General features: G+C 38.6%; 2 protein-coding genes across 29 annotated transcripts in view; one reads left to right on the top strand and one right to left on the bottom strand.

Moving 5' to 3' along the window:
• Window positions 1–1690: 1690 nt before the first annotated feature.
• THAP6 (THAP domain containing 6) lies at window positions 1691–19250 on the bottom strand. Of its 6 annotated transcripts, none has more exons than XM_072810101.1 (5): window positions 19112–19250; window positions 17999–18101; window positions 16397–16604; window positions 10040–10165; window positions 1691–4393 (listed from the first exon to the last, which is right to left on the bottom strand). In XM_072810101.1, the coding sequence occupies exons 2-5, from the start codon at window positions 18076–18078 to the stop codon at window positions 4139–4141; spliced, it is 669 nt and encodes a 222-aa protein (XP_072666202.1). In that variant the 5' UTR covers window positions 18079–18101; window positions 19112–19250; the 3' UTR covers window positions 1691–4138. The 6 variants fall into 6 exon arrangements, with proteins under 6 accessions (XP_072666202.1, XP_072666203.1, XP_072666201.1 ...); XM_072810102.1 differs by lacking the exon at window positions 17999–18101 and adding an exon at window positions 18135–18196 and having other exon boundaries at window positions 18752–19197; XM_072810100.1 differs by having other exon boundaries at window positions 18752–19182.
• RCHY1 (ring finger and CHY zinc finger domain containing 1) overlaps window positions 19226–22345 on the top strand; it is a 26931-nt gene continuing 23811 nt past the window's right edge. For 5 of the 23 annotated variants that reach the window (XR_012023184.1, XM_072810087.1, XM_072810085.1 and 2 more), the window contains exon 1: window positions 19269–19412. Coding sequence is in view for 11 of the 23 variants with exons in the window: in XM_072810087.1 (XP_072666188.1) it covers window positions 19400–19412 (13 nt within the window). In the remaining 12 variants the exon portion in view is untranslated. Of the gene's footprint in view, window positions 19413–19694; window positions 19816–19915; window positions 19935–22345 lie in introns of those variants that run through there. The other 18 variants (XR_012023185.1, XM_072810090.1, XM_072810089.1 and 15 more) reach the window with 13 other exon arrangements.

The following is a 22345-nucleotide window of genomic DNA, read 5'->3' as shown; positions in this document are numbered from 1 at the left end:
GAAATGTGTGGGAAATATCAGAAAGGGAGACCGAACATAAAGACTCCTAACTCTGGGAAACGAACTAGGGGTGGTGGAAGGGGAGGAGGGTGGGGGGTGGGGGTGAATGGGTGATGGGCACTGAGGGGGGCACTTGATGGGATGAGCACTGGGTGTTATTCTGTATGTTAGTAAATTGAACACCAATAAAAAATAAATTTATTATATAAAAAAAAGAACTATGGAGAAGTGTGAGGAAGCAATATGAAGGAAGACCATGAGGCCTATGGAGAAGGTAGGTAACAGGTACAGACAGCTCATGCCCCATCCAGGCTTGCCTCCAGGCATTGCAACCTCATTCTTGTCAGACTACTGAATATCATATTCTCCCCATTACTCCAATGGAGGAGCCAATTAGATCTTTCATCTTCCTACAGATAGTGAAGTTCTTCCTTTGGGCACAGAATCAGGCCTTCAATGAGCACTGAATTTGACAACATGTCATACACGTTGACATGTTGTCCCTGAGGGAAGTTCATTAAAGATTCAGTGTCTAAGGTTTTATTTGGTGGCTGGTCATGCAGGCACCCTTTGCTTGACACATTCCCAAATTCCAGACTCCCAGAAGGAAAGCAGGCATTCAGCATAAACCATATTGTTTCTACAAACAGTTTAGGGGCAGTGAGCTTCTTATTAGAGAATGGTGGGAATCCCCTCAAAACTGAAGTTTCCAGATGCCAGCCAACAGCCAACCTTGTAGGCAGACCTTTCTATGAAGAGCAGTCTCAGGTCTGCTATGTCAACTCCTTTTGCACATTAGCTCAGCTTCAGATTTTTTTGTGGAGTTGGCTAAGTGCCATCTTTACAGACCTACATATAAGGTGCAGGAGTGGTGGTCTTTATCATAGCTCTATTTATTCTGCAAAATTTAGACAGATCCTGTAGGATGATAGTGGACTAAGGCAAATTCAACTAAGTAGTAGCTCTGATTAGATACTGTGACAGATATGTATCTTTGCTAGAGCAGGTTAACATGGCTATGTGTACATGGTAGGCGACTACCTATCTGGCGGGCACATGACTTTCCATCCCTGTAAGAAAACAAGATCACAAACAGTTTACATTCACATGGAATGAACAGGCCATCTAACTTTCTTGCTTCTGTTAATACAATTGAAAAAGACATAGACCAGGTAGACATTCTACAGAAAATCACTTAGGTCACTACACTGATGGATTGGATTATGTTAATCCGATGGAATGAACAAGATGTGACTAGTAAATCTGAGGTCTTGATAAAGTACATGTGCTCTAGAGGGTGAGATAAAACCCATCAGTAAAATTTGGTGGGAGGAATGCCCAGGGAACAGGAGAATGCTAGAACATCCCCTCTAAAGTAAAAAACAAATTATTACAACCTGTATCTCTCACTAAGAAGAAGGAAGCACAATGCCTAACAGGCCTCTTTGGATTTTGAAGGGAGCACATTTCACACCTAAAAATACTGTTCTCAGCTATTATACTGGGTGACATGAAAGGCTGCCAGTTTTGAATGAGGCCCAAGCAGAAAGGGCTCTAATGGCACATCCATATTGTGGTAAAAGCAGGTTTTCCACGTGGGTCATCTAACCTAGCAGACCCTATGATATTAGAGTTATTGGTAGAGGGAAAAAATACAGAAGAAATTAAAGCAAAACCATAGTACATATACTCATTTTTTTTTTTACTCATTTTATTGAGTAACTGTATAAAAACCACATACAAATACATTACTGGAAAAGTTATTTTATTTTTTCAAATGAATAATGGATTCTTCACTCCTCAATCATTTCTATAGTGTTCTATCTTTTTATTAAAACTAAATATTTATTTTAATACATTTCATCTTTTCTCAAAGACTGTGGTATAACTATGATTATCTTTAGCAACCAGAGTCTATTTTCAGTGACTTAAACTTGATATGGAGAAAAATGCCACGTCAAGTCTTTTGTACTTGATTTGGTGCTGAGGTTGAACCGGTGTATTGGTTTGTGCTAGGATCCAGAGGCTACCCCAAGCTTGAAAGCAAAATGAAACCTCTAGGCTGGCCTTCGCTGCTTGTGGAACCTGTGGATGGGGGTGACTGGTTTGCTCTGCACAGGACAGTTTCTCCCTGGGCTAGGCTGGAGTATCTGGAACAGAGGACTGAGGTATTTACTGTGTCCAGGCATTTGTTTAGGGTGGCAGGTGAGGAGAACCCTATTTCTTACGTCAGATTTCTGTTAGCAATCATTTCTCCAAAAGAATAAAGAGCAAATGGGTAGCTCTGGGTCCTCGATGACACCAATATTTGTTCTGTTACCTCTCAGTGATATTAAGACCAATGACAAAGAAGAGAGGGCTGAATTCACTGTGAACACAAGTGGTAAAAGTGACTGTGGCAACTGTGATTGTGACACAAACGGGGCTGTCACTCTTGGAAAGGTCTCCTGGGCTGGAGTTTCTCTAACTGGTCAGCAGACGGCTAGAATGTAGACAGATTGTGTTTGGATCAGTCCTACTTTTCTCTATTGTCCACTGACTTTAATTTTTATACTCAAAATAGTCTCCATCTCTATCACAGTATCTCTATAAAACCTAAGATCATACCCAAACTTCCCCTTAGACTGTCCATAAAGAATTCAAAATTAAATAACTAAAATAAATAATGGGTAGCTGATGAAATTTTTTTTCTAGGTAGTAAAAAGATACGACCTTACTGTTTCTTCTTAACATAATGCTGACCTCTGAAATGTGGGAAGGTTCCCATTCAAAGGGAAGGTTTGGAATCCTACATAAAAATATAACATGCATTTACACACAGAAAATTCTTGAATACAAAGAAAAGTTAAGTGACCATACCCTTGCTGATATTAATGTAATGCAAATAAAATATCCATGAGGACTTGAGCAGAAAATGCAATTCATTTCTCGTTAACACACTGAAACAACTGATAATCATATTCTAACTTACTATTGCATAGACATCTGAATGAGGTTTGAATACGTACATACTCTTCAAAGTAGAATTTGACATTGGGCTGGTAATTCTTATTCTAATCTATTGTATTTATGACTCTTAATTCACTGTTTTTTATAAGAAATTAGGAGAAAAGGTAAATTTCTGATACTTGGATCAAAAAATAGCTAAAGGTTCTTCTTTTGTATATTCAGTAGGAAGCTATTCTAAAGCTGCTGCTTTACTTTCTTTAAATTAAAGCCTTTGGACAGTATACTCTCCTAATCACAGGAAAATATTCTAACCCTTTCTCCAAATTCTTTTGCAACTGGAAGAATCACAATCATTAGTTTTTAATGATTCTACTTACATTTTATATTTTAGAAATGTCATCAATATTACTTTCTGTAAAATACAGAACATTAAAAATATTCAGCTAGTACTAGCATCTAGATTTTGGAGATTTATGACCCTTTTTTGCTTCTTAAATGTATACAGGTTTACATCAAAGTGCTCCTAGAGCGGAGGAATGATGTACCATACTGAAAAACTGCGACCTTGTCAGAGGTCTTCTCAACTTGGCTCTGAACAACTTTTAAGAGCCAACAGATTTGTACCATATGCTATTCTCAGGGTCAGTATTATGGGATGTCAAGTAAAAAAAAAATTGGTATTACTGATAACAAAAACATCTTGGATTGGATCAAGATGGACATATGTTAGAAATGAATTCTGCTTTATAGTAAAATACATTTAAAGTATAATTCAATGAACTTACCATAAAGCATACGTAAGTAAAGGTACTCCTTTGAAGCCAAAAATCTGATGCTGCTGAAGGAGAGTCCAGTTCCTATTACCATTGCTGAATATGGCTAATTTGATATCATTTCCTAAGTTCTGTGGATTCTTCTTGATCTTTTAACATCTTACGATAGTGACCTGGCACTAGCTTAGCTCTATAAAAACATAATTGCCACAAATCACACAAAACATGATAACTAGCACACATTTCTGTACATCTTCAAAAAAAAAATCTTTGGGTAACAACTAAATACATAATGCTACAGAAGATCCAAAGAAGCACTCTAAATGATGGATAGTATTTAATGATGGTAAATGAGAATTATTTTCTAAATAGCTGTACCAATGTTAAATTTAGGTAGAACATAACATGGAATTATTTCATGAAATATAGTCTCTTTTTATGCTTTCCTGACAACACTCCCAACAGAAAGCTTCCAGTCTATTTGCTGTTTCTTGGCTGATGAGACATTCATCTTTTAATTCCCTGATCGTCTTCCTCAATGATTTTTGGAAACGTTTTTCTCGGTCTAAAACATTCCGCAGACTTTTCTTGGTATCCTCTAGCTCGCTGATCACATGATCTAATTTATGCTTAAGTTTCTTTGGACTGTCCATTACACTGTAGCTATGTTCCTAAAAACATAAACACCAAGTTATTAAACCAGAGAGACAAGTAGTTACATAAAAGCTTATAGCTAGCTCTCAGCTGTTTCTCCATTTATAATGCTTAGGTATCTTTAACTTGGCAATACTTAGAGGTTTAAAGAACACAGGGACAAGATGGGGGGTAGAAGCAATATCTTGGCTGCCAAGAGCCTCCCTCCTTCATCTAAGGCTAGATGTAATATGAGGGTACAGAATCTATGGATGGGAAGCACTGCTAATTGGGGCTAAGTATCTGCTATCAACAAGACATTTGTAATAACTATATATGGCTTTTTATTCCACAGGTGTGGGGCTGCTAAGTTTAAGCTTTACCTATCAACAAATATTCAGTTGTTAAACTTTGAACTATTTTATTTTATTTTGTTTTGATGAATATTTGTTTTATTTTTTATTTTTTAAAAAAGTTTTTTTTTTAAGATTTTATTCATCCATTCATGAAAGACACACACACACACACACACACACACACACACACACAGAAGCAGAGACACAGGCAGAGGGAGCAGTAGGCTCCACGCAGGGAGCCTGACGTGGGACTCGATCCCGAGTCTCCAGGATTATGTCCTGGGCTGAAGGCAGGTGTTAAACCTCTATGCCACCTGGGCTGCCCTATTTTTAAAAGAAGATTTTATTTATTTATTTACGACAGACACAGAGTGAGAGAGGCAGAGACAGAGGCAGAGGGAGAAGCAGGCTCCCTACGGGGAGCCTGATGTGGGACTTGATCCCAGGACCATCCCGGGACCGTAGGATCATGCCCTGAGCTGAAGGCAGATGTTCAACCGCTGAGCCACCAGGTGTCCCATGAATATTTGTTTTAAAGAAGATGACAGAAAAGGAGCCCTAGGGCTGCTCCTCAGGCTGAGTGTTATATATTTAGAGAGGACTCTGGTTTGGGGTTTTAGAGAGAATTTAAGCTCTCTCGATATTTATTATGGTTATGCTTAAGTTTGCTGGGTATACTTTTTTTCATTTGAAAATAGGGAAAGTAACACTGACATATCTTAAAAAGCTACTATAAAATAATTTTGAAAAGCTGTTAATATTAAAATTAGTAAAGAGGACTTTGCTTCTAGCCAAGATAAAATAACAGAATTGGGACACCTGGGTAGCTCAGTGGTTGAGCGTCTGCCTTTGGCTCCGGGCATGATCCCAGGGTCCTAGGATGGAGTCCAGCATTGGGCTCCCTGTGTGGAGCCTGCTTCTCCCTCTGCCTTTGTCTCTGCCTCTCTCTCTCTGTGTCTCTCATGAATAAATAAATTTTTTTTTAAAAAAAGAAATAACAGAGAATGAATTGCTTATCTAAAAAAACCCAACACGTGGCTAAAAGCCATAAAAAAATGTTGTGCAGATAACCGACATCAGTCAAGGAAGGCAGCAATCCTAGAGGGATGAGAAACTAAGAGGTGAGCCTTATGGCCAACCACCCTAGCTTACTGCTTTGAGAGAGAGTATATGCCTCATTGCAAGGAGGGGAAACCCAGGCAGAGCTTGGTAGACTGAGATTGTACAAAGTGTCCAGAAAAACCAAGGTGGCTTCAGTTCACAGGAGAAAGTACTAGAGGAGAGAGAGAACTCTGAAGATCCTTACATGTTCCACACAGGTAGGAAACTGCTCATGGCTGGGAAAAGAATGACCAGAAAAGACCAGGAATGCCCTTTGCTCAGAGGGCATGGCCACTATTCCCACCCCTGCCAGATTAGAATATGTAAAGATTCATGGGGGCACTGAAGAGTATACAGAAGGGTCTTGCTGCCATAGTGGAAAAAAAATAGCCCTAGACCAAATACTCTTCTAGTCCTGCCTAACAAACAAAACCTGAAAGGATATAACTTTGTGGTATCCCAGAACAAAGCCCAAACAGGATACAAAAATATCCAGCATCCAGCAAAGTAAAATCCACAAGGTGACACACACCATTAATCAGGTATGCAAAGAAACAGGACAACACAAGCTATCATAAAAGATAAGAAAGGGAGACAGAACATGAAAGACTCCTAACTCTGGGAAACGAACTAGGGGTGGTGGAAGGGGAGGTGAGCAGGGGGAGGGGGTGACTGGGTGGTGGGCACTGAGGTGGGCACTTGACGGGATGAGCACTGGGTGTTATTCTGCATGTTGACAAATTGAGCACCAATAAAAAATAAATTTATTAAAAAAAGAAAGAAAGAAAAACCCTAAAGCTAAACAAAATAAATAAATAAATAAAGATAAACCAGTCAATGGAAACTAACCTGGAATTGACATAAATGGTGGAATTAGCAGACAAAGGAATTATGAAAGTTATTAAAGTTGTATTCTATATTTTCGAAAATTAGGTAGAGACATAAAAGATATAAAAGAGAATCAGGACATCTAGAGATAAATCTACAATGTGTGAGGTGAAAAATACATTGGAGGGAATAAATGGCAGATTAGTGAAGGTGAAGATACAGCAATATGAACTATCCAGGATAGACTACAGAGAGAAAAAGGAATCCAGAAAAACAAAACCAGAAAAATATCTAAAAAATTAGCAGAGCACAAGTGACTGGTAGTAAGACTCAAATAGCCTAATATACATTAAATCAGGGTCCTTGAAGGAATGGAAAGAAAAGTTGAGGTAGAATGAAATATCTGAAGAGTCCATGGCCAAGATTTGTCCAAGTTTGATGAAAACCAAAATCCCACAGATAAAGAACCTCAAAAATCCCAAGCACAAGAAATATGAGGAAAACTAAACTAAGGTATATTATAATCAAATTATTCAAACCATTGGGAAAGAAAAATTCTTAAAAACAAAGAAAAAAAGAAATGTTAGATATAGGGAATAAAGATGACAGATTTTTCATTAGAAACAATGCCTGTGAGGATACAGTGGAGCAACATCTCTGAAGAACTAAAAACAAACAAAACAAATCTCCAAAACTATCAACCTAGGATTTGACACCTAATGAAGAAAGCTTTCAAAAATGAAGACTAAATAACGACTCCCTTCAGAAATATTAAAGCTGAAAGAATTCGTCATCAGCATAGCTGCACTGTAAGAAATGTTAAAGTCCTTTAGACAGAATGATACCAGATGGACACATGGACTTACACCAAGGAATGAAAAACCCTGGCAATGGCCACTTACATGGGTAATGTATACAATTTTTTTCTGATTATTTATATCTCTTTAAAAGATAATTTACTGTTAAAACAAAAATGGTAACAATGCAGTGTGGGGTTTATAGCATATGTAAAAGTGAAATGTATGATAGCAATAACTCAAAAATTGGGAGAAGGGAAATGAGAGTATTGTAAGATTCTTATACTATATGTTATATGGAATAATATCACTTGAATATAGCCTTTGATAATTTAAAGAGGAATGCTATAGATTCAAAAGCAATTACTAAAACAAAACAAAAAGTTATAGCTAATAAGTCAAAAAAAAAAGGGATATAAAATGGAAACAAAAATTTCAATCAATCCAAAAAAAAAAAAGGCAAAAAAAGAACAAAATGGGAACAAAGAACAAACGGAACAAGTAGGAAACAAGATGACAGATTTAAACCAAACAATAACAATAAACATATATTAGGTGTAAATGGTCTAAATAATCTGATTAAAAGGCTGAAATTAGGGATGCCTGAGTGGCTCAGTGGTTGGGCATTTGTCTTTGGCTTAGACCATGATCCCAGGTCCTGGGATCAAGTCCTGTGTCAGGCTCCCCACGGTGAGCCTGCTTCTGCCTCCGCCTGTGTCTCTGCCTCTCTCTCTGTGTCTCTCATGAATAAATAAAATCTTTTTAAAAAGGCTGAAATTATCAGATTAAATTAAAAAAATCGGGGATCCCTGGGTGGCGCAGCGGTTTGGCGCCTGCCTTTGGCCCAGGGCGCGATCCTGGAGACCCGGGATCGAATCCCACGTCGGGCTCCCGGTGCATGGAGCCTGCTTCTCCCTCTGCCTGTGTCTCTGCCTCATTCTCTCTCTCTCTCTGTGACTATCACAAATAAATAAAAATTAATATTAAAAAAAAAATTAAAAAAATCAAGACCCAAAAGTATAAAGTGCCTAAAAAAAATGCACTTCAAGCAAACTAAATAGGTTGAAAGTAAAAGAGTGGAAAAAGATACAGATCTTCCGCCACTTATGATGAGTTTCACAAGGCCTATTTTATAATAAAGTGTTGAATATCTTATGTAATTTATTGAGTACTGTTATTGAAAGTAAAAAACATAATAGTTGTATGGGCCCGGAATGGTTCTAATATAACTAATCATATTAACAAACTAAAAAAACCCCACATGATCTCAATAGATACAGAAAAAATACTTGACAAAACCAACATTCACTTTTGATAAAAAAGTCTCAGCAAACTAGGAACAGAAAGACACTTTTTCAACCTGATAAAATGCATTTATGAAAAACCTACAGTTAACATTGTATTTAGTGGTGAAAGACTGAATGCCTGCTTCTTAAAATCAGGAGCAAAAAAAAAAAAAAAAAAAAAAAAAAAAATCAGGAGCAAAGCCAGGAGATCCACTCTCAATTCTTCTATTCAGCACAACCCTGGAATTTCAAAGCAGTGCAATAAAGCAAGAAAAAGAAATGAGAGGCATCCATATTGGAAAGGAAGAATTAAAACTGTCTTTAATGACAGACAACACAATTATGTAGAAAACCTAAGACTCTACAAAAAAGCTTTTATAATTAAAATGTGAGTTTAGCAAGTTTGCCAATACAAGATAAGCACACAAAAATAAACTTCTATATATTATAAGAAAAAACAAAACAAAACAACACCATTTATAATGGCATCCAATCACATACAATAGTTATGGATAAATCTGACAAAGTTAAAGAATGGTATATTGAAAACTACAAAGTATTGCTGAGAGAAGTTAAACTTAAATAAAGGTGAGATATAATGAGTTCACAGGTTCAAGGACTTAAGATAGTTTCCTTACAATGTCAATTCTTTCCTCAAAGGAATCTGTAGATTCAACACAATTCCAGTTAAAACTCCAGCAGGCATTTTTATAGAAATTGCTACAAAGTGATTCTAAAATTCACATGAAAATGCAAAAGATCTTTAATATTCAAACAACTTTGAAAAATTACAAAGTTGGAAGACAAACACTGCCTGATTTCAAGAATTATTATAAAGCTATAGCAACCAACAAAGTAAAAAGATCTGGATTCTAGGTCTAGCTGTAACATGAATATGCAATGAGGCAAATAATCATGCAAGCTTGAAAACTCTGTATGTGTATGACCGTTCTTTAAGAAAACCTAAAGAACTAACTATATTTTTTATTATAGTTCCATGTAGAAAATATAGTACCCAAAAGGAGAAATTAATTATTGCCTTTTTCTTGGTAAAAATACCTGTGTGAAAACACTCTTTGAACTAAGGATGTAACCAAAGGATTAACTACCTCTATGTTAATATTGTATACATAAACATTATAATGGCCCTGGGAAACAATATTATTTTGGGACATTACATCTATATTAAAAAACCTCAAAAAAACAAAAACAAAAACAAAAAAACCTCAAATACCTAAGCCTCTAGTTTAGTCTTAGTGGAAAAGGCATATTATCTTAAAAATATCAACATTAGGTCAGTAAGTAATTTTACTTACAAAAATGAACTGGGATTGGAATTCTTCAGGACATGAGGAAAGACCAACAAACTGGTGATTGTGGTGTGTGACTGGAAGAGTTTTGAGGGTGAAGTTTTTTCTACAATGAAGTTTTTCTCTTTTCCCCTGTTAAGAAGAGTTAATAAAAATCATTATAGATACTTCTGTCCTTTCTTAAATTTTTATTCCTTAACTTTGTCTAGTGGAATACAATATTTCTTTTCATGGAAACTGCTTGAAAAGCTCAGTAAGATTTAAATTTCTGAGATTAAAGGAACTTCTAGAAAATAACTCTAAAGTTCATCTAGAAACACAAATTTTCCTAAAATAAGAGTGTGATTGAGAAAGAATGTCTTACCACATATTAAAGATATATTACTCATTAACAACAGCTAATATAGTGTGCTACTCTCTTAAAGATGAGACCGAGAAATCTAGAAATAGATCAGGTAGCTAAAATGTTTTAGGATAAAAAATGGCAATCTAAGTAAGTGGAGAAAACCTGGGACACCTGGGTGGCTCTGTCAGTTTTAGGTTTTGGCTCAAGTCAGGATCTCAGGGTTGTTAAAGAATAAGCCCTGCCTTGGGCTCTGTGCTCAGCAGGGAGTCTGCTTCTCCTCCTCTGCCCTTCCCTCTACCTTGCCCATGTATGGGCATGCCTGCTCTCTCCCTCTCAAATAAATAAAAACTTAAAAAAAGTAAGAAACGCTATAAAGAAGAAATGCTATAAATCATGCAAAAATGAACTAATTAAGGTTATATCCTTTATATATAATGAATCATGCTGAAATTCTAGTACTGAAAATTTATGTAAAAACGAAAATACTTAGGAACTAGAAAAAATAGGTAATATTTATTTTATCTTAGGGTGGGGAAGGCTAAAGTCAGATAAGTCAATTGAAAATATAGAATTGACTATTTAAAAGAGACATCTGAATTTCAAGCAAAACAAAAAAACCAACCTGGTCATTAGTACTAAAGGCAACAAAAAGGAACTGCCACACAGATGGCAGTTAAATGATCCCTATCTTCAACAAACAGCGTTTTTACATGTAGGTTAGAAAAAAGATGAAAATAGAAGAGGAAAAAAAAAAAAAATAGAAGAGGACCTCAATAAGTAACTCACAAAAGAAAATATATGAATGTGTAATAAACACATAAAAAATGTAGAGACAGGGATTCCTGGGTGGCGCAGCAGTTTAGCGCCTGCCTTTGGCCCAGGGTGCGATCCTGGAGACCCGGGATCGAATCCCACGTCGGGCTCCCGGTGCATGGAGCCTACTTCTCCCTCTGCCTATGTCTCTGCCTCTCTCTCTCTTTGTGTGACTATCATAAATAAATAAAAATTTAAAAAAATTTTTAAAAAAATGTAGAGACCATATTAAAAAATAAGTTAAAACAATAAAATGTCATTTTAACTGTCAGTTTTAACAGAGGTTAAAAACACAACTTACTCTGAGGATTAGGGTGGATCGAACCTTCCATGTATAGGTAATAGGGGAATAGATTGGTACAAGTTTCCCCTTGGGCCTTTGGGGCTCTGTATCAAAAGAAAAGGCTTTAAAAATGAATATAATCTTTGATTCAACAATTTTATTTCCAGGAATTTAGTTTGAGGAAATAAGGATATGTACAAAGATTCACCTAGAATAATGTTCATCACAACACTATTTAAAATAGTAAGTGATGATAATCTAGATACAATAGTGATCAGTTACATAAACCACTGTTCATACATAAAATCAATTGCTACATGGTCATTTTTAAATGCTGCATAAAATTGATACCACCAGTTACTGACAAGGATATAGAACCAGAAGAACATTTATATGTGGATGATAAGACTACAAATTAGCAAAACCACTTTGGGAAAATGATGGCAATATCTGCTCCAGCTGAACATACACATCCCTGGGACCCAGTAGCTCCTCTTCTAAGAGAACTGAATTACTTTGCAGATATGTGAACACAAGTGCACCAAAAGGCATGGAGAAAAATACTCATAGATATTCCTAATAGCCTTAAAGTGAAAACAGCCCAAAAACTTATCAATAGGATGGTGAAATTATAATGTAGACAATACTATATGGTAAAGTAAATAAATGGACTAGTGTCACATACTACAACATGGATGAATCGCATATAGAAAATGTTGAGCTAGGGATCTCTGGGTGGTGCAGCGGTTTAACGCCTGCCTTTGGCCCAGGGCGCAATCCTGGAGACCTGGGATCGAGTCCCACGTTGGACTCCCGGTGCATGGAGCCTCCTTCTCCCTCTGCCTGTGTCTCTGCCTCTCTCTTTCTCTCTCTCTCTGTGTGACTATCATAAATAAATAAAAATTAAAAAAAAAAAACATTAAAAGAAAAGAAAATGTTGAGCTAAAGAATTAGACTGGCTCTATTTATATCACTGTCAGTGATATAAGTCAGGATAGTATTTACCTTTGGGGGGTATAGTGACTGGGAAAGAGCATGAAGGAGGCTTCTGGGGTGCTGGTAATATTTTACATCTTGGTTTGAAAAGAGTTACACAAGTGTATTCTCTTTATGACAATTTATTGTTAGGTACATTTATGATGTGTGCACTTTTCCATATGTATGTTATATTTTAGTATAAAGTTTTGTTTAAAAACTAGATGTTCTAAAAAAAAAGGATGTTCTATATAGGTTTCTCTTAAAAATATAGTCTGTAGATCTGCAGTACAATTGTGTGGGGTGCTTGTGAAAAAATGCAGCTTTTTGGACTCCAGTATAGGACTATTTTCTTTTATATTTATTTTATTATTATTTTATTTACTTTTTAAAGATTTATTTTTTAATTTAAGAGAGAGACTGTGTGAGTGAGGGGAGGGGCAGAGGGAGACAATCTTCAAGTAGATTCCCTGCTGAGCATGGAGCCCTACTTACAGCTTGATCTCAAGACCCTGAGATTATGACTTGAGCTGAAACCAGGAGTAGGTTGCTTAACTGACTGAGCCACCCAGGAGTCCTGGATTATCCATTTTAAACAAGCTCCTTGGGGGATCCCTGGGTGGCGCAGCGGTTTAGCGCCTGCCTTTGGCCCGGGGCGCGATCCTGGAGACCCGGGATCGAGTCCCACGTCGGGCTCCCGGTGCATGGAGCCTGCTTCTCCCTCTGCCTGTGTCTCTGCCTCTCTCTCTCTCTCTGTGTGTGACTATCATAAATAAAAAAATAAAAAATAAAAAAAAAACTTTAAAAAAAAATAAACAAGCTCCTTGGATAGTTCTTATGTAGACTAAAGTTGGAAAGCCATTGTTACGGAAAAATATTTAACACCATGGAAAGTAGTAGTTAACAGACTTCGGAGTCACGATGTCTAGGTTCAAATACAGCCTCTGCCATTTAGTAGTTGCGTGACCCTGGAGAAGGTATTCCAGTTCTCTGGACCGAGGTTTCCTCAAGAAGTAAAATGAGAGTAATAATAGTATTTATTTCACATGGCAGTTAAGAGGACTGAATGAATTTACATATAAGGTGCTTAGAATAGTGCCTGGTACCTAATAAACACTATATAAATGCTGAGATGAGAGAGAGAGATGAAAGAAAATTAAGAATAAGCAGTTGATTCTTGAACAATGCAGGGTTAATGGCACCAATTCCCTTGCACAGTTGAAAATCTGTGTATCACTGATGACTCTCCCAAAATTTAACTACTAATAGCCTGTTTGTTGACTGGAAGCCTTACTGAAAACACAAATGGTTGATTAACACATATTTTGTTTATGTATTCTATATTGTATTCTTACAATAAACTAGAAAGAATGTTATTAAAACCTAAGGAAAAAATACATTTATAGTTCTGTATTTATTGAAAAAAATCTGTGCATAAGAGGAACTATGCATTCAAACTCTGTTGTTCAAGGATCAAATGTACAGTGTAATTATATTTTTGTAATATACAGATGAATTTATATGCAAACATATACATACAAATGACTGGAAAAATATATATCGAAGTGTTAAAAGTATTATCTCTGTATTATGTGGTTATTGCTAATTTATTTTTTATTTTTTTTACAGTAGGCTTTATGCCCAATGTGGGGCTTAAACTCAGGACCTTGAGATTGAGTCACATGCTCTACTAAAACAGCCAGGAGTCCCTAATTATTCATTTTTTAAGAAGATTTATGTATTTATTTGAGAGAGAAAGCACAAAAGCATAGGGGAAGGGCAGAGGGAGAGAAAGAAGCAGACTCACTGCTGAGCAGGAAGCACCTTGTGGGGCTTGATCCCAGGACTCTGGGATCATGGCCTGAGCTGAGTCAGATGTTCAACCAACTGAGCTACCCAGGCACCCCCAATTATTCTTAAAATTTTTTTTTTTTTTGCTTGTTATCATCTAATTTTCTATAATGAAAAACTTCTTTTGTTATAGGGGTATAAATAGTTTGTGAATGTTAGTAACTTATAGTTTAATTATGCCCACATTTTGTAAGGTTTTCAACATTAAAGCTAGAGGGCACTTGCTATAAGGGAAGAAAACTCTTCACAACAATTTGCACAAGATATTGTGCATTTAGGGATCCCTGGATGGTGCAGCAGTTTAGCGCCTGCCTTTGGCCCAGGGCGCGATCCTGGAGACCCGGGATCGAATCCCACATCGGGCTCCCGGTGCATGGAGCCTGCTTCTCCCTCTGCCTGTGTCTCTGCCTCTCTCTCTCTCTCTCTGTGACTATCATAAATAAATCAAAATAAAAAAAAAAGATATTGTGCATTTATTAATATGGGAGAGAGTGAGACAGTCTCTACTTGATCACTCAGGCACTGGAATATGACCAAATAAAGACATTGGCACTGTGGCCAAGACCACATAGGTACATTTCTGGGTTACAGACCTTCCTTATGACAGGGTTACATAAATTGAAATACTGTGAGTTGAAAAGGCATGGATACACCTAACATACTGAACATAATAGTTTAGCTTAGCCTACCTTAAACATGCTCAGAACACTTACATTATATAGTTGAGCAAAGTCATCTAAAAGCCTATTTTTATTTTTTTTAAGATTTTATTTATTTATTCATGAGAGGCAGAGAGAGAGAGAGAGAGAGAGAGAGAGAGGCAGAGACAGAGGCAGAGGGAGAAGCAGGCTCCATGCAGGGAGCCCAATGTGGAACTTGATTCCAGGTCTCCAGGATCACGCCCTGGGCTGAAGACGGTGCTAAACCACTGAGCCACCCTAAATAAAATAGGGTTGCCCCCTATTTTATTTTTCAAAAGAGTAAGCACGAGGGGCAGCCCTGGTGGCTCAGTGGTTTAGTGCTGCCTTCGACCCGGGGCCTGATCCTGGAGATCCAGGATCGAGTCCCACGTTGGGCTCCCTGCATGGAGCCTGCTTCTCCCTCTGCCTGTGTCTCTGCCTCTCTCTCTGTATCTCTCATGAATAAATAAATAAAATCTTAAAAATAAAAATAAAAATAAATAAAAGAGTAAGCACGAGAGCAAGGACAGAGGGAGAGAGAGAATCTGAAGCAGGCTCCATCCCATCTGAGACCATGACCTGAGTCAAAATCAAGAGTCAGATGCTTAACCAATGAAGTGTTGATATCTCCTGTAATTTATTGAATACTATACTGAAACTGAAAAATAGACTGGTTGTATGGGTACAGAATGGTTGTCAGTGTATTGGCTGTTTACCCTCATGATCACATGGCTGTAGATCACTCCCAAGTCCAGCATCAAGAGAGTATGGTCTTGCATACTGCTAGCCCAGAAAAAGATGAAAATTAAAAATTCAAGGTATGGTTTCTATTGAATGCTTATTGCTTTCATACCATCATAAAATTGAAAATCATAAGTCCAGGACCATCTTACTTCCCTTGTTTCCAGCTGTACTAATATCACAGAAAAAACACCAAATTCAACTGGATTTTACTTATACAATCCTTTTATTTTCTTTTTCTTATCTCTTCTCTCCTTTCATCCTCCTGTTCGCATCTCTTTGGCTTTTCTTCCTTTCAGTTCTACTTAGGCTTTGGCTCTAAAACTATACTTTGGTTCTGTTAGTGGTTCTGCTCTTGACTTTTGTTTCAGTGTGAGGAGGACTGGCAACTTGGAACTTCAGTTCAACCCTCTTATTTTCCTCCATTGTTTAGATACAAATCCTGAGTTATATGAACTCCTAAAGTCAGTCTCCTTCATCAATCTTAGCAACGTAAAATATTTCTGAGTGGCTACTGGTACTCCTACTACATATTACAAAAGCTGAAGCAGTAGCTTACAAATATAAAAACTCAAAAAATGGATTTCAAAGAAATAAGTAAACAGTAAAAATGTTAGTTCTTCAGTAGTACCATAAAAAAGGAGTAATGATGGTAAGCAGTGTCTCAAACAAACCTGCAAGTGAGATGGGGGGTCAAAGATAGAAGGTATGACTCCAGGTTTCAGTTTAATATTTGGAGTACTTCTATCAAAATCTGTCTTCTTAAAATGCCTTGAACACAACACATCTCCTTTTTTAGGCTCCCAAATGCCTGCAGCATTCACATCAAGTCTTTTCATTGCTAACACCCATTTTCTTTTGACATTTTCATCTGTGGGGAATCTAGAAAAAAATATAAAAAGCATTTTAAAATTAAACACTATTGATAGATACTTGAATTCAAGCTGTGACTATATTGGTTCGTTGATGAGTTTGTTATAACTCTTGGGAAATGGAATATTCAGGAAAGCCATTGTGAATCATGCTTTCAGAACTTTCAGTTTTAATAGGTTTTTCTACCAATAACACTGCAGACATATAGCCTTCATTTCAATTTTCCTCATACTATAAAGAAGAAAAGTTTTAATGGATATTTCAAGCTTATAGGAAGATCTACAACTGGAGGTTTTTCTTCATCTATACATGATAATAACACTTGGGCCTTTTCCTATGTGACGTGATATCCAGAATTTATCCCAGATAGAGTATCTTGTACTTTCATTCTTCTGTCAGCATCAGGTTATTCACTATAGCATCTAATACATAGTCTATAAATGCTTAGTGAAGGAAGGCAGAGAACAGCTGCAGAGTTTGGAGTTCTACAGAAAAGAACTATCTTGAGAGATCTGGAAACTAATAACTATCTTTTCACTTTTCCAAGCTGATTCAAATCTCTTTTGGAATAAGGTAGGATATACATATTCATTTTTTATTTCCTCATACCTCGCAAAGTAGTTAGCAACTCTTTCTCTAGTATGTAGCACAAAAGCAGCAAAATAAACTTTTGGCAAATGAATAATTATTAAATCTTATTACTCTTTCTTTCCTTTGCTGTCAGAAGAATGGCTAAAATAGAAAATTAGTAGGATTATCTTGATTTACATGTAATACCGCTAAAGAACCCTTGGTCTGAATTTGTAATTTATATTTTTTCTCTATAACCTAAGTTTGATCTATTTCTAATTAGAAAGAACAGAACAGGGCGTGGGGGGGGGGGGGGGGGGGCGGCGCTCAGCAGTTTAGCACCGCCTTCACCCCAAGGCCTGATCTCGGAGACCAGACCCGGAATCGAGTCCCACATCAGGCTCCCTGCATGGAGCCTGCTTCTCCCTCTGCCTGTGTCTCTGCCTCGCTCTCTCTCTGTGTCTCTCATGAATAAATAAATAAAATCTAAAAAAAAAAAAAGAAAAAGAAAAAGAAAGAAAGAACATATTTGGGCAAAGATCCTTTCTTCCTTCAGATTGTAAACTCCATATAAACAAAACTGGATTTCTTTGAAGGTATGTTAAAATGCAAAGTAATGATATTAGAAAAAATGAGCTTCATATTTTTGTTTACTAGCCATGGCAGGTATCTTAAACTTTTAGACTAAATTATAAAAATGTATCCCCGGCACTTCAATTAAAAAAGCTGTTTAAGGATTTGGGAACCAAAGTTCAAAACTGAAGATTTAAGTGGAACTGTCTTTGGCTTTTTATAAGTCAGAAATACTTGGCTTAACTACTGCAAAATCTTACACGTGAAATGTCAGTCCTTTTAACTTGGAATTTGGCAAGCAGCGGGAAGCGCATCCAATGGCCGAGCAACATTTCACCATGATTTTAGCAAGTCATAACAGAACTGAAAGAAAATTAAAACGGTAAGAGTTAATACCTTCAAAGCTAAGGCGGACATACTGACTTTTCCCGGCGTGTTTCATGTACCGTGAACTCATGCTAGAAAGCCAAAAGCAAGTATTTTGAGACCAGCAGCTTTAAAAATTTTCCAGGGACTTGGCTCTTTAAAAGACAAATCGGGGATCCCTAGGTGGCGCCGCGGTTTGGCGCCTGCCTTTGGCCCAGGGCACGATCCTGGAGACCCGGGATCGAATCCCATGTCGGGCTCTCGGTGCATGGAGCCTGCTTCTCCCTCTGCCTGTGTCTCTGCCTCTCTCTCTCCCTCTGTTACTATCATAAATAAATAAAAATTAAAAAAAAAAAGGCAAATCGGATTTCACTACACACTCTGAGGTCTGACTCAAACTTGCAGGCTTGTACCTTTCCCTTCCGCGGCTTCTTAGGAACCAGGCCACAAGGCCTTTACACACTAACTCCTGCTCCACTTTCGGCTCCGTGTTGCTTCATTTTTGTCAAGGGAGATCTTCCTTGACACTCAGATTAGATCAGATCTCCTCTAGCATCAGATCTCCTAGAACACACACTTCTTCCTAGCACTTCTCAAAGCTGTAATCTTAGTTCAGTGATTTTCTGATTAACGTCTTTCTCCCTTACCGGTCTGGGAGTTCCAAGCGGGCATGGTGGGGCGTGTGCTTTTTTTCTCACTTTTTGTCCAGCGAAGTGTTCGAAGTGCGGGCGAAGGTCCGGGTGCCCAGCAGCTGCACAAGCAGCGCGCGCAGGTGCCGGCTCACAGCCCAGCGGGCCCGCGGAGCTCTGCCCGTTTTACGAGGTCCCGGGCCGCCCTGTTGTGACAGGTGCGGATGCGCACCTGCCGCAGAGCATCCCTTCCTCAGGGGGCCACCAGGCTCCTGCGCGCCGCTGCGGCCCACCTCGCCTCGAACCGCACCCAAAGTTTGGGCGAGTAGCGACGAGGGGGGTAAAGGGGAGAGAAGCAGCCTAAGAGTGAGTTATTACCGTTAGCAGCGAAGTCAGCGACTAACGTCCACGACAGATTGCGTTTCCCTTCACTTCCGCCCCGTTGCCCCGGGAGCCGGAAATCCGGCCGCCCCGGGGTCACACGCTCAGTCGCCATAGCAACTAGGTGGCTCGTGACGCTACTTCTCTGGGCGTGGTTTCCAGCGGGCGCGGGGGAAGGGTCCGTGGAGTTTCAGCGGAGGTGGAGAAGATGGCGGCTGCGGCGCGGGAAGATGGCGCCCGAGGCCGAGAGCAAGGGCTTAGGGGCTGCGAGCACTACGACAGAGGATGTCTCCTGAAGGTGACGACTTCAACGGGCTCTTCCCTTACAAGCTTCCGCCGGTCGGGCGTGGGGCGGAGAGGGCAAGGCGGTTGGGCTTGGGCTTAAATTAGAGGCTAAATTGTCTGTCAGGAGACCTGCACCTCGCCCTGGGTTTCTGCGTAGAGAACGTGTAGGGGACGCGACCGCAGGCCGCGCCTTAACTCCTGCTCTACGCTTTGTAAGCAAAGCTCTTCGGGAAGAGTCTGGTCTTGCACACCGGTCACTACTAATGTGATTTATTTCGTCTTTCGCTACTCTAAGTAGGCCGAGGCACCCCGGGCCTGGGCTGGCATTTCGCCATGGTGACTTTCAGGTGTGATGAAATAATGGAAGAGGGATAAGCAAGTAGAGAATCGGGATACGCTTTCAGCTCCCGTAGTAAGTAAGTTTTACGGCTGGCCACTTCGTTTTAGAGTCCATGGGTATGCCTAAGCCTGCAAAGGAGAAAATGTTTCTGTGAAATAGACAGCCATGTAATTGCCACTAAATAGGAGATTATGGGTAGGAAAATGCTTAGTATACATACATTGTTTCTTTTACCCTGCGAGGAAAATTGCTAGTCAGTCTAGAACTTTTTATTTTTTTAATTTTTTAAATTTACTTATGATAGTCACAGAGAGAGAGAGAGAGAGAGGCAGAGACACAGGCACAGGGAGAAGCAGGCTCCATGCACCGGGAGCCCGACGTGGGATCCGATCCCGGGTCTCCAGGATCGCGCCCTGGGCCAAAGGCAGGCGCCAAACCGCTGCGCCACCCAGGGATCCCAATCTAGAACTTTTTAAGTTGGCACACATTCAGTTTAAGTTTCCTGATTTTTTGTTGTTTTTGTCACAAGAAGCAGTTTAAAGATTTTACTTAGAAAGCTTGAGCTTTGGAGTCCCACGGCTGTACCCCCAAATCTAGCTCCGACCCTGGATAGCTTAGTGCTTTCGAGCAAGTGCTGTTTGTGCAATTGGGGTGATAGAAGTTCCCGTTTCATTAAAAAAAAAAAAAAAAAAAAGTATGAGGCCTCTAAGGACAACTTAGAGCTGCCTCTGTAGGCCAGGCTTGGTGAACGTGTCCCCAGTGCACTGGGTGAAGCTCTATCAAAGTTCACCGAGTGTTGTGTAAGCAAATTGAATGCTATGGTTAGGATTCCGTTTCCACTGATACTTCCTGTTACTCTTTGAAAATTGGTAATTAGAACTGAATTCAACATGTTGGCCCTTTCCCCCAGAAGCCACATAGATAAGTCTGTGTTTCATAGCGCTGAGATACTTGACTCTAAGTATCAAATACTTTTTTGCCTTCAGCCTCCTCCTTCCTTAAATACCAGAAGCCGAGTGAAGAAGAGTAGTTTTAAGCAAGAAATAATTGACTAAATTAAATGCTGTTTGGGAAGATAAGAACTGAAAATTGACCTTTAAATTTGGCGAGGATGTTACTGGTGATCTTGATAAGAGACATTTCAGTGGTGAGATTGGGACAAAGCCTCATAGGAGTAGATATGAGAGAGAATGAGAATAGTGAAACTGGAAATAGCCTCTGTAGACAATTCTTGGAGTTTTGCTGTAAAAGAGAGCAAAATAATAATAATAATAATAATAATAATAATAATAATAATAAGGCTGTGGTTGATGAGAGATGTGGATCATGAGATTTTTTTTTCCCCCTTTAAAACAGGAGGTATTACAGCATATTTCCATATTCTTAGAAATGACCCCGTGAAGTGAGAACTTTTTTTTTTTTTTTTTTTTAAGATCTTATTTGAGAGAGAAGGAGCACACCTGAGCTGGGGGAGAGGTTGATGGAGAGGGAGAGGCAGACTCCCCAATGAGCAGGGAGCTTAAAGCAGGGCTCATCCCAGGACCCTGAGACCATGACCTGAGCAGAATACAGATTGCTTCATGGACTGAGCCATCCAGGTGCCCCAAAGCAAGAACATTTTATAATGCAGAAGGGAAAGGGCAAACTATAGGACCACTTACCGCCCTTAGTAGTCAAAGAAGAGATGGAATCCAGTGCCAAGTGGAGGAGTTGGCCTTAGAGAAAAACATCTAACAGAAGAGAAGAATGAGGATTAGGTACATTAGCAAATAGGTTGATAGTTTGTGAGATAATGTTTTTCTTTTGATTATTTGTATTTTCAAAATAAGCAGGGTTATGAGCCAAGTGTAAGGGTGGAGGAAAAGGTTTAGAGAGAGAAGATATGAAATAAAATCATCTAGATTTTAGGTCCTAGACTGTAGACGAATGAAGGAATTGACTAGGGAAACTTGGTAGTAAAAACCCACTTTTTTATTAGTATCATGACTTAAAAGTGAGACCAGTGCTGTTTTTCTTCAACTATATATGACTGTTCTCTCCAACAGAAGAGAGTTGGATTTAACCACTTGGGGTTTTGGTTAGGATAGTATTTAGAGGAGGAGAGAAGGACGGAGCTAGAGTATGTGCAAGGGAAGCATCTAATGAGTTGGAAAGTGAAGAGGTAGTGGTTAGAGAATTTCATGCTTGAAATTAAGATATAAACAGGATTTAGTTCTTGTTTTACAGCAGTGGTTTTCAAAGTGTGGTGAATGGACCCCTTGGTGATTCCTGAGGCCCTTTCAGGGGATCCTCCAGGTCAAAACTACTTTCTAATACTAAGATGTCTTTTTCAGTGTGTGCAAAAGCAGTGATTAAAACTGCTGGCACCTTAACAGGAATGAAGGTAGTGGCACTGACCTGTACTACACCTATAGTTAAAAAACAAACAAACAAACAAAAAAACCCAAAACGTTTTCATTTTAGAATGTCAATGATAAAATTAAAGCGATAGAATTAAAGCAATAAAATTATTAATTTTATGAAATCTCAACTTTTGAATATATGTCTACGTGTTTGGTGAAATGGGATGTTCAAGCACTTCTGCAAACTAAAATTAGATGGTTGTG

Source organism: Canis lupus, chromosome 33, assembly GCF_048164855.1.
Source record: "Canis lupus baileyi chromosome 33, mCanLup2.hap1, whole genome shotgun sequence".
Classification (NCBI taxonomy): Eukaryota; Metazoa; Chordata; class Mammalia; order Carnivora; family Canidae; genus Canis; species Canis lupus.
This window is presented reverse-complemented; position numbering and strand designations above follow the sequence as displayed.

Excerpts from the sequence above, each read along its gene's own strand:
- THAP6 (XM_072810101.1), bottom strand. The coding sequence starts at position 18,078 with ATGGTGAAATGTTGCTCGGCCATTGGATGCGCTTCCCGCTGCTTGCCA. Across the intron at positions 16,605-17,998 it reads AAAGGACTGACATTTCACGT|ATTCCCCACAGATGAAAATG; the intron begins GTAAGATTTTGC and ends ATTTTTTTCTAG. Across the intron at positions 4,394-10,039 it reads TCCAATCCCAGTTCATTTTT|GAACATAGCTACAGTGTAAT; the intron begins GTAAGTAAAATT and ends TTATGTTTTTAG.